The 12,568-nt window shown below is 37.4% G+C and overlaps 1 protein-coding gene across 1 annotated transcript in view; it reads right to left on the bottom strand.

Annotated features, from left to right (window-relative positions):
* Positions 1-752: 752 nt before the first annotated feature.
* The window catches only part of NAALAD2 (N-acetylated alpha-linked acidic dipeptidase 2), a 114,433-nt gene continuing 102,617 nt past the window's right edge, over positions 753-12,568 (bottom strand). The window contains exons 18-19 of the mRNA XM_006903226.1: positions 11,102-11,194; positions 753-942 (exon numbers count right to left, since the gene is read on the bottom strand). Coding sequence (XP_006903288.1) covers positions 753-942; positions 11,102-11,194 — 283 coding nt within the window. The remainder of the gene's footprint in view (positions 943-11,101; positions 11,195-12,568) is intronic.

Below are 12,568 nucleotides of genomic sequence, written 5' to 3'. Positions count from 1 at the left end.
GAGGGACATCATGCTGGGCAGAGTGGAGGGACAGCGCAGGAGGGGAAGACCCTCTATGAGGTGGATTGATTCAGTGACTGGGGTAATCGGGATGGATGTGTAAGAGGCAGTTAGATTGGCACAGGACAGAGCAGGGTTTAGGGCTGTTGTACATCGGGTCGCTATGAGTCCCAAGCGACTCGACGGCACATAACAACAACAATGGGTTGTCACTGACACTATGACATTTAACCAAAACAACATACAAGTGTAATCACCAACCAGATCAAGATATAGAACACTTCCAGCTTCTCCAAGAGCCCCTTCATGCTTTGGAACAGTCAACCCCTCAGCCACATGATCTAGGAAATGAGAGATCTGAATTCTTTGACTCCTAGAACTTTATATAAATAGAACCATATGCTCTGCACACTTTTGTGCATAAGTTCTTTTCCTCAGTCACTATCAATAATAGCAGTGTGTGTAGTGGCACTTTTATCACTGATTTTCCCTTCAGCATGTCAGATAATTTAAATCCCTTACCATATTTTATTTTTAAGTTTTCTTTATCTCTTTTTACCAGATGACTGAATTTGTTTTGATAGAGTTAATACCTTTGTAGGTGAAGAGGTTAGAAATCTAAAATCAAAACATGATGTTGTTAAAAACAAGATTTTAGACCATTGGCTTCATGACTTAACAAAAATAAACATGACTTCTGCTATCAGATTTAAACCACACTTTCCCTATCTTACCACATGCTTTAGACCTTCTTATGGCACTTCTGTCAGAGTTCTTGCTGCAGCTTGAACTGTAAAAGCTGCAATAGATATGTGTTTCTTTACTTCTGTCCACGCTGAATTAGAGTCTGCTTTATTTTCAATATCAAACATAGCATCATATATCCCAGGAAATGATTCTCCAGCATATTTATTGTGACTACTTGGAGCAAAGATGACATGCCTATTAAAAAAGAGCAAAATTTTTTAAAAATCTTACAAAGCAGCTTAAGCTAAAGGAATAGAAATATTAATGCATTTTGTATGCTTTCAGTGTTGTCATATCCTCATATTAGAATATACATATACCTATTTTTTTTACTACACTGAAGACATAAGTATTTGATGTAAGATACTGCAAAAGAATAAGCAGGAGAGGAAAGCTAACAATTTAACAGTGTGCATTGGCTATGCCACGTCTCCACATCAAATGAATTATATGTCATGCTGCTAACCTAAACGTATGGAAGAATATAGATTTCTTTCACTAGCTGTACATAGTAGTCATCTGGCTAAGGAGCCACAAACACAGTGATGTATATTTTGTGGATACTTTTAATAAAAGAAGATAGGATTATTTTTATTGTCTTTGTGTTACCTTTTATAGATTCGACAAAAATGAAAATTTGCTTCTAAATATTTTCAGACATTAAAAAACAAAAAACCCCATAACCCACTTTACCAAAAGTAGTCCCCCCAAGATCATCTTAAATTCAAACAGCAGTTTGGCTTAACCAGTTAAAAAAATCTCCTTTAAAGATTGTGCTTTTAAAAATTTATAAGGGATGAAACTGACAACTGCAACTTTAAGACTGAATAGGAAGTTTAGGGGCAATGAGTTTAGATTAATGAATGAGGAACAAATCTGAAAGGAATGTTACCAGTTTCTGAATTTTGCATACAGTTACTGGATTTTGCATACAGAAACTGTTGAATTGTGTATGTACATATATATTCAGTAACTTTTTAAAAATTTTATTTATAATTTTGTGTACTGTCAAATTGGATCTGACTTGGCACAGGAGGAACGTGCCCCTCCTTCTCCAGCGGAGCATCTGGTGGATTCAAACCGTGCACCTTCAAGATTGTCGTGCAGCTTCTTGAGGTAACATTTATTTTAAAAAGTATGTATCTGTGTTTCACTGATTATGTAAAGGCATTTGACTGTGTGGATCACTACCAACAGTGGCTTACTCTGAAAAGAATAGGAATCCCAGAACACTTGATCATGCTAATACAACATCTATAGTTGGACCAGGAGGCAGTCATCAGAACAGAGCAAGGAAACACTGCATGGTTCAAAATTGAGAAGGGGGTATGCCAGGGATGTGTCCTATCTCCATACCCTTTCAATCTATATGAGGAATGGGTTCTATGAGGAGAAATGTGGCATCAAGATTGGAGAAAGACTCTTTCACAATCTGCATTATGCAGATGACACAACCCTGCTTGCTGAAATTGAAGAGGACCTGAAGAGAGCTTGCTGCAGAAGGTCAAGGACTGCCACCTTCATTCTGTTTGAAGCTCAACATCAAGAAAACAAAGATTCTCACCAGTGGGCCAATTGGCAGTATCAGTATGGATGGTAAAGAGATTGAGGTAGTTAACAGTTTTAATTTGCTTAGTTCTACAGTCAACACTCTTGGTAACAGCAGCCAGGAAATCAAGAGATGAATTGCATTGGGAAAGTCAGCTGTCAGGGACTTCTCCAGAGTACTGAAAAGCAACATCAGGCTGGAGACTAAGGTGCACTTCATCTGGGCCATAGACTTCACAACTGTGTGCTATGAGTCAGACAGTGATAGAATGATAGAACGAGAATTGATGCCTTTGAAATGTGATGCTGGAGAAGAGTGTTGAATATACCATGGACTGCTAGGAGAACAAACAGCTTTGTCCTGGAGAGGGAGAAACTGAGTTGCTTCTTGGGAGACAAGGATTCTGAAGCTTCATCTGACATACTTTAGACATGTTGCAAGGAGGGACCAGTCCTTGGAGAGGGACATCATGTTTCGGAGAGTGGAGAGACAGTGCAGGAAAGGAAAACCCTCGATGAGATGGATTGATTCAGTGATTGAGGTAATGGGAGTAGGTGTATCAGAAACAGTGAGGTTGGCATGGGATAGAGCAGAGTTTAGGGCTCTTGTACTTAGGGTCGCTATGAGTTGCAAGCAACTCGATGGCGCATAACAACAAAAACATGACATGAATTATATTGCTCTATAATTTCCAATTCTATTGGATCTTTTTAAAAATGTACACAATATGGATCTCTTCCAGTCAGATTCCTTAGTGTGGATTAGTGTGTACCTTAAGGGCTGAATCTATTTGCTTAAACACCTCAGTTGATATTCTATCAGTTTCTTTGGCCTTAATTTTTGCCAATGCCTTCATTTCACCTTGGACTTCTTTCAGCACCAATGATTATTTAGTATATGCTATTTTCTGAAATAATTCAATTATTTTTTGTACTGTTAATCTGTATATATTTCCATCTTTTTTTCCCTTTAATTTTCCCTGCACATGTTTTGCCCATAGAATTCAGTGTTAGAACTCATGGCTTTAATTTTTTTTCTTAGGATTTTCAGTTTGAGAAATGCGGAGCATGTCCTTCTCTTTTGATTTTCTAACTCCAAGATTTCTTGGTCTTCCCAAGACTGCCCTTTGAAATATATTAAGCTCTTTTACTTCTTTTGCTTTTGCTTCTCTACATTCAAGAGTAAGTTTCAGAGTCTATTTTGACTTTGATTTTGATCTTTTTCTCTCTTGTTATTTAATGACATTTTCCTTTCTTCACGGGTGATGTCCTTATTGACTTTTCACAACTTGTCTGGTCTTTAGTCATTATTGTCCAATGCATCAAACCTATGCTAGAGATAGTTTCTAAATCCAGATAGGATAAACTCAAGGTCCTATTTTCATTTTCTTAACCTTAATTTTAACTTACATAGAAATAATTCATAGTCTGTTCCACAGCTGGCCCATGGTTTTGTTCTAAATGAATATTATCATATAAGAATAGAAATGATAATCTGCTCCACAGCCTGGCCCTGGCTTTCTTCTGATTGATGACACTGAGCTTCTCAACCACTTCTTTCCACAGAGCTATGTAGTCAATTTGATTGCTGTATATTCAATCAGGTGAGGTCCGTGTGTATAGTTGACATTTATGTTTTTTAAAAAGGTATTTCATTGAATAAATCAAAGGTTCTATAATCTTCTATTATGTGATCTCTGGCCTCATTACTATCACCAAAACTGTATTTTCTTGATATTAGTCCTTCCTTGTTATGATTGCTTCAGTTAATTACTAGAAACTAAAAAAAAATCATGCCTGTAGAAATTAATATCAAATATATATTTTATTCTAGAATAGACATTTACTTTGTTGCTGTTAGGTGATCTCAATTTGATTTTTACTTACAGGGAACTCATGTGACAGAGTAGAACTTTCCAGAGGGTTTTCTTTCTGGAGGTTTTTTCCAAAGGATAATATACCATGTCTTTCTGTTTGCAGTTCAAATTGTGGCCAATGCTTAGATTAGCATTTGTGTACTTAATCATTATTCCACCAGTGTTCCTTGAATATTTGCTGTTCTATGCGCTGTTGAGTTGGAATCTACTCATAGATGACCCTCCAGTGAGTTTTCCAAGGCTGTATATCTTACAGGAAAAGACTGTCCATTTTTCTCCATTGGAACAACGGATCAATTTGAACCTGCCTTTGGATTAGAAATGCAACTCCTTATCATTAGACCACCAGGCTCCCTCCTTGATCCAAACTCAATGTCTCTGACACACTTGACTCAACTGCCTCAATTACTTTGTCAATCCACCTCATCCAAGATCTTCCTCTTCTGTGCTGACCCTCTATCCTTCCAAGCATGTTGCCCTTCTCCAAGGTCTTGTCCTCCTTGGCAACATACCCAAAGTATGTAAGATGGATCCTAAAAATCCTTAGCTCTGAGGACTAACCTGCTTTCGCCCTCTATGGAACAGACCTGTTTGTTTTCTCGGTATGTTAAGTATTTTCTCCAGCACTATAACTCAAAGGCATCGATTCTTCTTCTGTCATCATTAATCATTATCTGGCTCTTAGATACATAGCAAGCAATTGAGAAGACCGTGGCATGAGTCAGGCAAACCTTAGTCTCTAGACTGACATCATTGCTCCCCAGGGCTCTGGAGAGGTCAGCAGTTTTCCCAGTGCAACTTGTTTTTTTAATTTTCTGACTGCTGATGCTGAGAGTGTTGATTATGGATCCCAGCAAGATGAAATTTGAATCTTTTCTCCATCTACTAGGATACTGCAAATTGGTCTGGTAGTGAGGATTTTTGTTTTCTTGATGTTGAGAGGCAATTAATATTGAAAGCTGCAGTCCTTGACCTTCTGCAGCAAATGTTTCAATTCTTCCTCAGTTTCAGAGGACAAGGTTTTGTCATCTGTATGGTAGAAGTTGTTGATAAATCTTTCTCTATTCCTAATGCCACATTCTTCATAAAGCTGAACTTCCCAGATGATCAATTCCTCAGATAGATTGAAAAGGTATGGAGAAAGGATACATCCATAACACACTATTTCTTTGATTTGGAACGATGCATTGTTCCCTTGCTGTATTTGTAAATAGCTTCTTGGACTAAGCACAGGTTTTGCAAGAGCACAATCAAGTATTCTAGGTTCCAATTCTTCTCAAGGTTAGCTACAATTTGTTGTGATCCACATACTATGCCTTTGCATAAAAGATAAAACACAAATAGACATTCTTCTGTTACTCTCTGCTTTCAGCCAAGATTCATCTGACCTAGGCAATGATGTCCCTAGTGTCAACACTTGATTGTGTTTATGTGAAACCTATACTTGGACCAGGAGACAGTAATCAGAACAGTGCAAGGAAACACATGGTTCAAAATTGGAAAGGGTGTATCTTTACAATCTATATGCTGAACAGATCATCTTAGAGGCTGGGCTCTTTGAGGAGAAGTGTGGCATTAGGATTTGAGGAAGACTCATCAACAATCTGCATTATGCAGATGACACCACCCTGCTTGCTGGAACTGAGGAGAACCTGGAGAACATGTTGCAGAAGGTCAACGATTGCAGCCTTCAAAATGGATTGAAGCTCAACATCAAGAAAACAAAGATTCTCACCACTGAGCCAAATGGCTGCATCATCATAGATGGTGAAGAGATTGAGACTGTTAACAGCTTCAGTTTGCTTGGCTCCACAATCAACACTTTTGATACCAGCAGCCAAGAAATTAAAAGACGAATCGCACTGGGAAAGTCTGCTGTCAGAGACCTCTCCAAAATACTGAAGAGCATGATGTCAGTCTGGAGACTAAGATGCACATGATATAGGCCATGGTCTTTGCAATTACTTGCTATTGCAAGAAAGATGGACAATGACTAGGTATGATAGAAGGAGAATTGATGTTTTTGAGCTGTGGTGCTGGAGAAGAATATTAAATATACCATGGATTGCTAGAAGAACAAACAAGTTCATCCTGGAAAGGGTAAGCTAGGCTGCTCCCTGAAGGCAAGGATTCTGAAGCTTTGTCTGACATACTTTGGACATGTTGCAAGGTGGGATCAATCCTTGGAAAGGGATGTCATGCTTGAGAGGGTGAAGAGACAGCACAGGAGAGAAAGACTTTCTATGAGATAGACTGATTCAGTGACTGGGGTAATGGGGATAGGCGTGTCAGAGACAATAAGATTGGCAGCGATAGAGCAAGGCTTAGGGCTGTTGTACATAGGGTTGTTATGAGTCACAGGTGTCTTGACAGCACATAACAACAATAACAACAACTTATCTTTCAGACAGTTATCTATGTAGTGTTCTAGTCGAATTTGGATAATCCTCAGCAAGGTTTTGCTTACATGTGATATTATTGTTGTTGTTGCTAAGTGCCATTGAGTTGTAGATGACTCATAGTGACCCTATGAATGAAAGATCTGAACATTTGCATAGCATTAATCATTTCTCTAAGTTTATAGAGTGGAGGCAAGCTATTTCAGAAGTGGATATCACTTCTGCTTCCAAGCCTGCTTTAATCTGGGAGCTCCACCGAACATTGTCTACCGTGGGTAATCATTATTGCATCTGACACATCAGTGTCACAGTGTTTAACATCATAGGAAGTATGAGTTACTGCTGTACAGCAATTTGGCAGACCAATGCTATACTACTTAGAAGAATGTTTGACCAAAACAATTAACACCAGGCCTGATGGCTGCAGATTAAAATCACCCATCTTTGGCTTGGTAGCATAACTTTCTCTTCCTCTAAGCCAACAGAGTTCTCTCTATGACTCACAGCAATTCTATGAACAACAGATCTAACACTTGCCCTATCCTATACCATTCCCACAACCCAAGACATGCCCAAGCCCATTTTTTTATTAATTTTAATCAAAGTTTACAGAGACTTAGGGTTTCCAGTCATTCATTGTTGCATTTTCTCCCTGTCCACTCCCTCCTCGCCCAATTCACTCTTCTCCTTGAAAAGTAAAACTCTTTCACTGTTAGGTAATTCCCTCCCCTCCAAGTCCACTCCACTGTGCAGCCTTTTTTGGACTCCTGTAATGACATATATCATATATCATATATTCCTTTTAAACAGTTCTTTCTCTCATCTGTTTCAATGCAATATACCTCATTCCTCCCCTCCTTCTCTGTCTTCCCTCAACCCCGATTTCAGTCCCATTTTACAACAGTGGCTTTATGCATTATTTATCCTTTTGTGACTGAGATCTTTCACTCAGCATAATTTTCTCCAGAGTCATTCATTTTGCATATTATTTCATGAGTTCCTTGTTTTTCAATGCTGCATAGTATTCCTGTGTACAGTCACCATATCAATCCATTGTGTTGAGGATCTTCTTTTCTTCTTTGATCTCATTCTTTCCTGAGTGTGATGTCATTTCCCAAGGATTGGATCCTTAACTGTTTGATATTAGTTATATCATCTCATAATTTCCCCCTTCTTTTGGATCACGTCTTTTGGGATTGGGAATAAACATAGATCTTTTCCAGCCAGTTGTCCTCCACATTTCTTGGCATGATCTGGTAAGCACATACAGATTTACATCTTTTGTTGAAATATGTGAATTGATATTCCATCAATTTGTGGGACTTTATATTTTGCCAATTCCTTCAGAGCAGCTTGTACTTCCTTCTTTAATACCATTAGTTCTTGATCATATGCTACTCCCTCAAATGATCTGTCAGTCAATTATTTTTGGTACAGTGACTCCATGTATTCCTTCCATCCTCTTTTGATGCTTCCTTGACCATTTGATATTAAGTATTACAACTTGATGCTTGAATTTGTTCTTCAGTTCCTTCAGCTTGAGAAATGCTGAAAGAGTTCTTTCCTTTGGATTTTGCTCAATTGTTATAATACTTTGCTTTGTCTTTCTGTCAACGCTAACTTCCTGACTTCTCTCCATTTTAGCTTCTCAGCATTCTAATGCAATATTTAGAGTCTCTTCTGACATCTATCTTGATCTTTTCTTCCTCCTCTATCTTTGTAAGACCTTTTGCTTACTTCATGAATGATAATCTTGTTGCCATCTGATAGTTCATCTAGTCTTCATTCATTAGTGTTCAAGGACACAAACCTATTCTTCAGATAGTTTTTAAATTCAGATGGGATAGACTCAAGGTCATATTTTGGTTCTTATGAATTTGTTCTCATTTAATTTAGCTTCAGTTTGAACTTGCACATGAGTAGAAGATGGTCTCTTCCACAGTTAGCACCTCACATTTTTTGTCTCAGCTGATATATTCTTTCCAAGGCAGTATGGCACTTTGTCAAAAAGTTGGAAATAAAAATACCATTTGACCCAGTAATTCCCCTACTGGGAATATATCCTAAAGAAACCAGAACTGCCACACAAACAGAGATATGTACACCCATGTTTATTGCTTCATTGTTCAAAATAGCAAAGAGTTGGAAACAACCTAGGTGCCCATCAACAAACTGACTCCTGTGAAGTCCATCAGGTGAGATACATGTGTATAGTCATCACTAATGTTTGGGTGGGATTTTTAAAAAAAAAATTTATTGCAAAGGTAGTCACAATGAATAAATCATTAATTGCACAAAATTCTGTCATTCTAGCTCCAACCTCATTTCTGTCACTAAGTCCAGATTTTCTAACTACTGAACCTTTTTCCTTGTTCCCAACTTTTGTTTTCTAGTCAAAAATGATTATTAATGAATCTTGGTTGATATTTGATCAATTTCCGATTGCAAAAGTTGGTAAAAATGTTCTATTTCCTCCTCTTCAACTTTATTTGATACTGCTTATATTTGAATGAGAGTAGTATTAACAGGTCTTCCTTGTATGCATGTGGATAGTGTCCTGTCACTCACAACACTGTACTTCAGGATTGATCTACAAAACGTCCTTTGATTATGAATGCAACCCCATTTTTCCTAATGTTTTCATTCCCAGCACAACAGATAATATTCAAGTATTATTTGAATCATATTCATCTGATTCAAAGTAGCCCATGGCAATCCATCTCAGTTTGCCAGTGCCTCTAATGTCAATACTTACGTGTTCCATTTCTTTTTTAACAATGTCCAATATTCTTACATTCATACTTCATACATTCCACATTCCAATTATTATGGCTGTTTACAATTATTTCTCCTAATTTTTGTATTTCCCAATATGAGGGCTAAGTCTCGGGTAATATACCTAATATAAGTGTGCTCTGTTGTTCATAAATTTTTCAGTGGCCTTTTATTTCAGAAGTGAGTAGGCCAGTTCCTACTCTGTACTAATTTGGTCTTAATTTGCTTTAGTACAGCATCTGACAGACAAGCATTGTAAACCAAAGAGCAGGCAAGCAAACACATACCTATCTAAGCTACTAAGAGCAGCAACATATAAAGATACTTCCCAATTAAAAAACAACACAAAACTAACGGATAAATTTGATGTTGTTCTTCCCCTATTCAGTATGTTTGTAAATGAATTGGAGCATAGGTAATTCATTGTCTCTGAAAATCCACCAGAAGGTCAAATATGACTCCACATTACACAACAAAACATTACACAAAATTGATTCTGACTCCACATTAGACAATAATCATCTCTGTATGATATGAACACAGCAGTTCAGATACAGAAAAACACAGCACAATTAGAGGAAGGCAGGTGAGCTCTGCTGGCTGATTGGTAAGGAATTGAGTTACAAACATGAAGAAAAGTGATTTGAATCAACCAGCTTCTCTGCAAGGAAAAGATGGATGGGCAATCCCCTCCAGTGTGATTTATAGCCTCTGTAAACCCATTGGAGGGTCAGCCATGAGTCAGTTTTGACTCGACAGCATATAACTATGATATTTTTGTAAAAAACAATGATGTGGGAAGAGACAATGATTTACTACACCCACCCATTGGCTGACAGAAAAAGAGTCACTGGACAGTTAGTGTTCTGAATTTAGACTTCTAACCTTCTCAACTGTGAGAAAAACATTTTCTGGCTTTCTGAGTTGTTTTGTTGCTGTTGTTGTTGTTTGTATGTTTGGGTTTCTGTGTTTTGGTTTTTTGGATTTTTTTCTGCATGTTTTGTTGTATTTTTTTTAAGTCAATCCCTTGTGTTATTTTTATAACATTGACCTTCAGAAACTAACACAACAAAAGGATCTTGGAGGAAGAGAAACTGTTCCGAGGCATGGATCCAAGACTGAAAGGAAATCATGGCATAAAGATACAAATAAAAAAACGCAGTTCATATTTAGGGAAAACATGACAACTATCTTCAGAAAGCCATGTATTACATGGCAATAAATGCAGACCAATTCTATTTTATTTTGGAGCACAGAACACGGTCAAAGAGGAAGAAAAGCCAGGAAAATAAACTCATATTTATGGGGGGGGGGGAAATTTCAAAACCTAGAGTTTTCTTTTTTTGTGTGTGTTTTATTTTTTTTAGAGCTTTCTTAAAACAAAATAGATTACTTCTAACTTAATGAAGCAGTAAGCTTCTTATTACTAGAAGTACTCCAAATAGGCTGGAAAACTATTTAACTGAAAAAAGATTCACGTAGAGCAGAACTAGATAACCTTTATTTTCCTGAAGATCTTGTATCACAAAGACATCTTTTTTAACAGTTTAATCTGCAGTAAGACACCCCCCCAAATCCCATGAAATTGGCATTTCTGATAACAAATTTATTGTTAGTTGATATACAATCTTACCCATGCTTACGTCAAAATATATATTCATCTTCATTTACAAGATAACATTAAAGTCAATTTTAAGTATGCCTCAACTTTGAGTGTTTTGATTCCCTCTAGAATTTTATCTGTTCTTTTCTTACCTATAAAATGGCCTTCCTGGTAAGCCAAGAGGGTCGATGAATGCTCTCTCCAGGAGCATCAATTGATCATTCATGATTCTCACTGCAATAGGACTTTGAGAACAAGAAAAATGTTATTAAAACCTTACCACAGAACCCAGCTTTAAAATACTATTAAATATGATTAAGCTATGGGAAAATAAACTAAATGAATAATTTTTTAAACAATGCACACTAGAAAGTAGCGCTTCACATAGTGGCAAAGTGTGTTAAGAATTACCCTGATCAGTCAGGAGTTTGAGCCCTAAAAAGAAAGATGAAACCTCCTCCCATATAGACTTAGAGCTTTTGAGTGAGACCTGATGGAGGCTCACTATGAGTCAGATTCAACTTAACAGTTTTGGGATCTGGGGCTTTACAAAGGAAGCCACTGTTATAACAAGATTGTCTTTTTAATGTTTATAGTAGAGAAAGGATTGAGAAACTGTCTTGTTTTCTTTTTCAAAACCAGAGACTGTTTCAAAAGGTCTACAAAGCATTTTTCCCCCATTTAAATTCTTTTTAAGAGGATGGCCAGACCTCCTGGAAAGATGAGCATGGTAAGTAGTCAAAATTTTCATGAAAAGCAAAAGGTTCAGAGTAAAAGATGAACAACAATTACTATGTTTCAAATGTCTGCAAGAAGGGTCCTATGCAGCTGCAGATGTTGGACAGAATCTCTTTTGCAGTCGGAATTGCCACACTAACATTTTGGGGACTTGTGGCCTACACTGTATGGAAAGAGGCTTTCAAAATTACTAAAAGAACATTTCTGTATGGGAGGATGGACAGTTTATTCTGGTTACACCTGCAAAACAGAGAAATATGACACTAATTATATTGTGGAGTATTTAATTTGTGCCTGTTGCATAATGTTTTCACTTTGAATCTAATTTTTCACCTATTTTTCAACCTAAAAGTGGCAAAGGGTTAAAGGACGTTTTTAAGTTTCAATGGAAAAGTATTTCAAAATTGTATACAGGTGTGTTGGACAATATACTGCTGTAAGATTTACTTAACCCCATAGAACAAAAATTATTAGCTATAAATAGGCGATACGGTGACCAACTTGGTTAGGAGTTATACTCTCAACCCAAAGGAAGGTAATTTGATTCCACCAGTCACTTCTTGAGAAAAAAGATGGACAATCTCCTTCCGTGCAATTCACAGTATCTGAAGGCCTACTGGAGGGTCAACTCCGAGTTGGTTCCAACTCAACAACATGACCACAATCTATATAACACAGAAACTCTGGTGAAATAGTTCTTAGGGTGCTGCTTAGCTAACCCAAAGGAGGAACCTCTACAGAGGTTCAAATCCTCCAGCAGTTTCTTGGAAGAAAGATGGGCAATCTTCTCTTGAGTGGTTGATAACTTTCAAAACCTCTCTGGAGTCTAGTTCTGCCTCCACAGCAATGAGATTCCTTCCGTCCTTCTTTCCTTCTTTCCT

This window comes from Elephantulus edwardii, unplaced genomic scaffold (genome assembly GCF_000299155.1).
Source record: "Elephantulus edwardii isolate Elephantulus edwardi_28Jun2011 unplaced genomic scaffold, EleEdw1.0 scaffold00544, whole genome shotgun sequence".
NCBI lineage: Eukaryota > Metazoa > Chordata > Mammalia > Macroscelidea > Macroscelididae > Elephantulus > Elephantulus edwardii.
The sequence above is the reverse complement of the archived record's forward strand: the minus strand, read 5'-3'. Positions and strand labels throughout refer to the sequence as shown.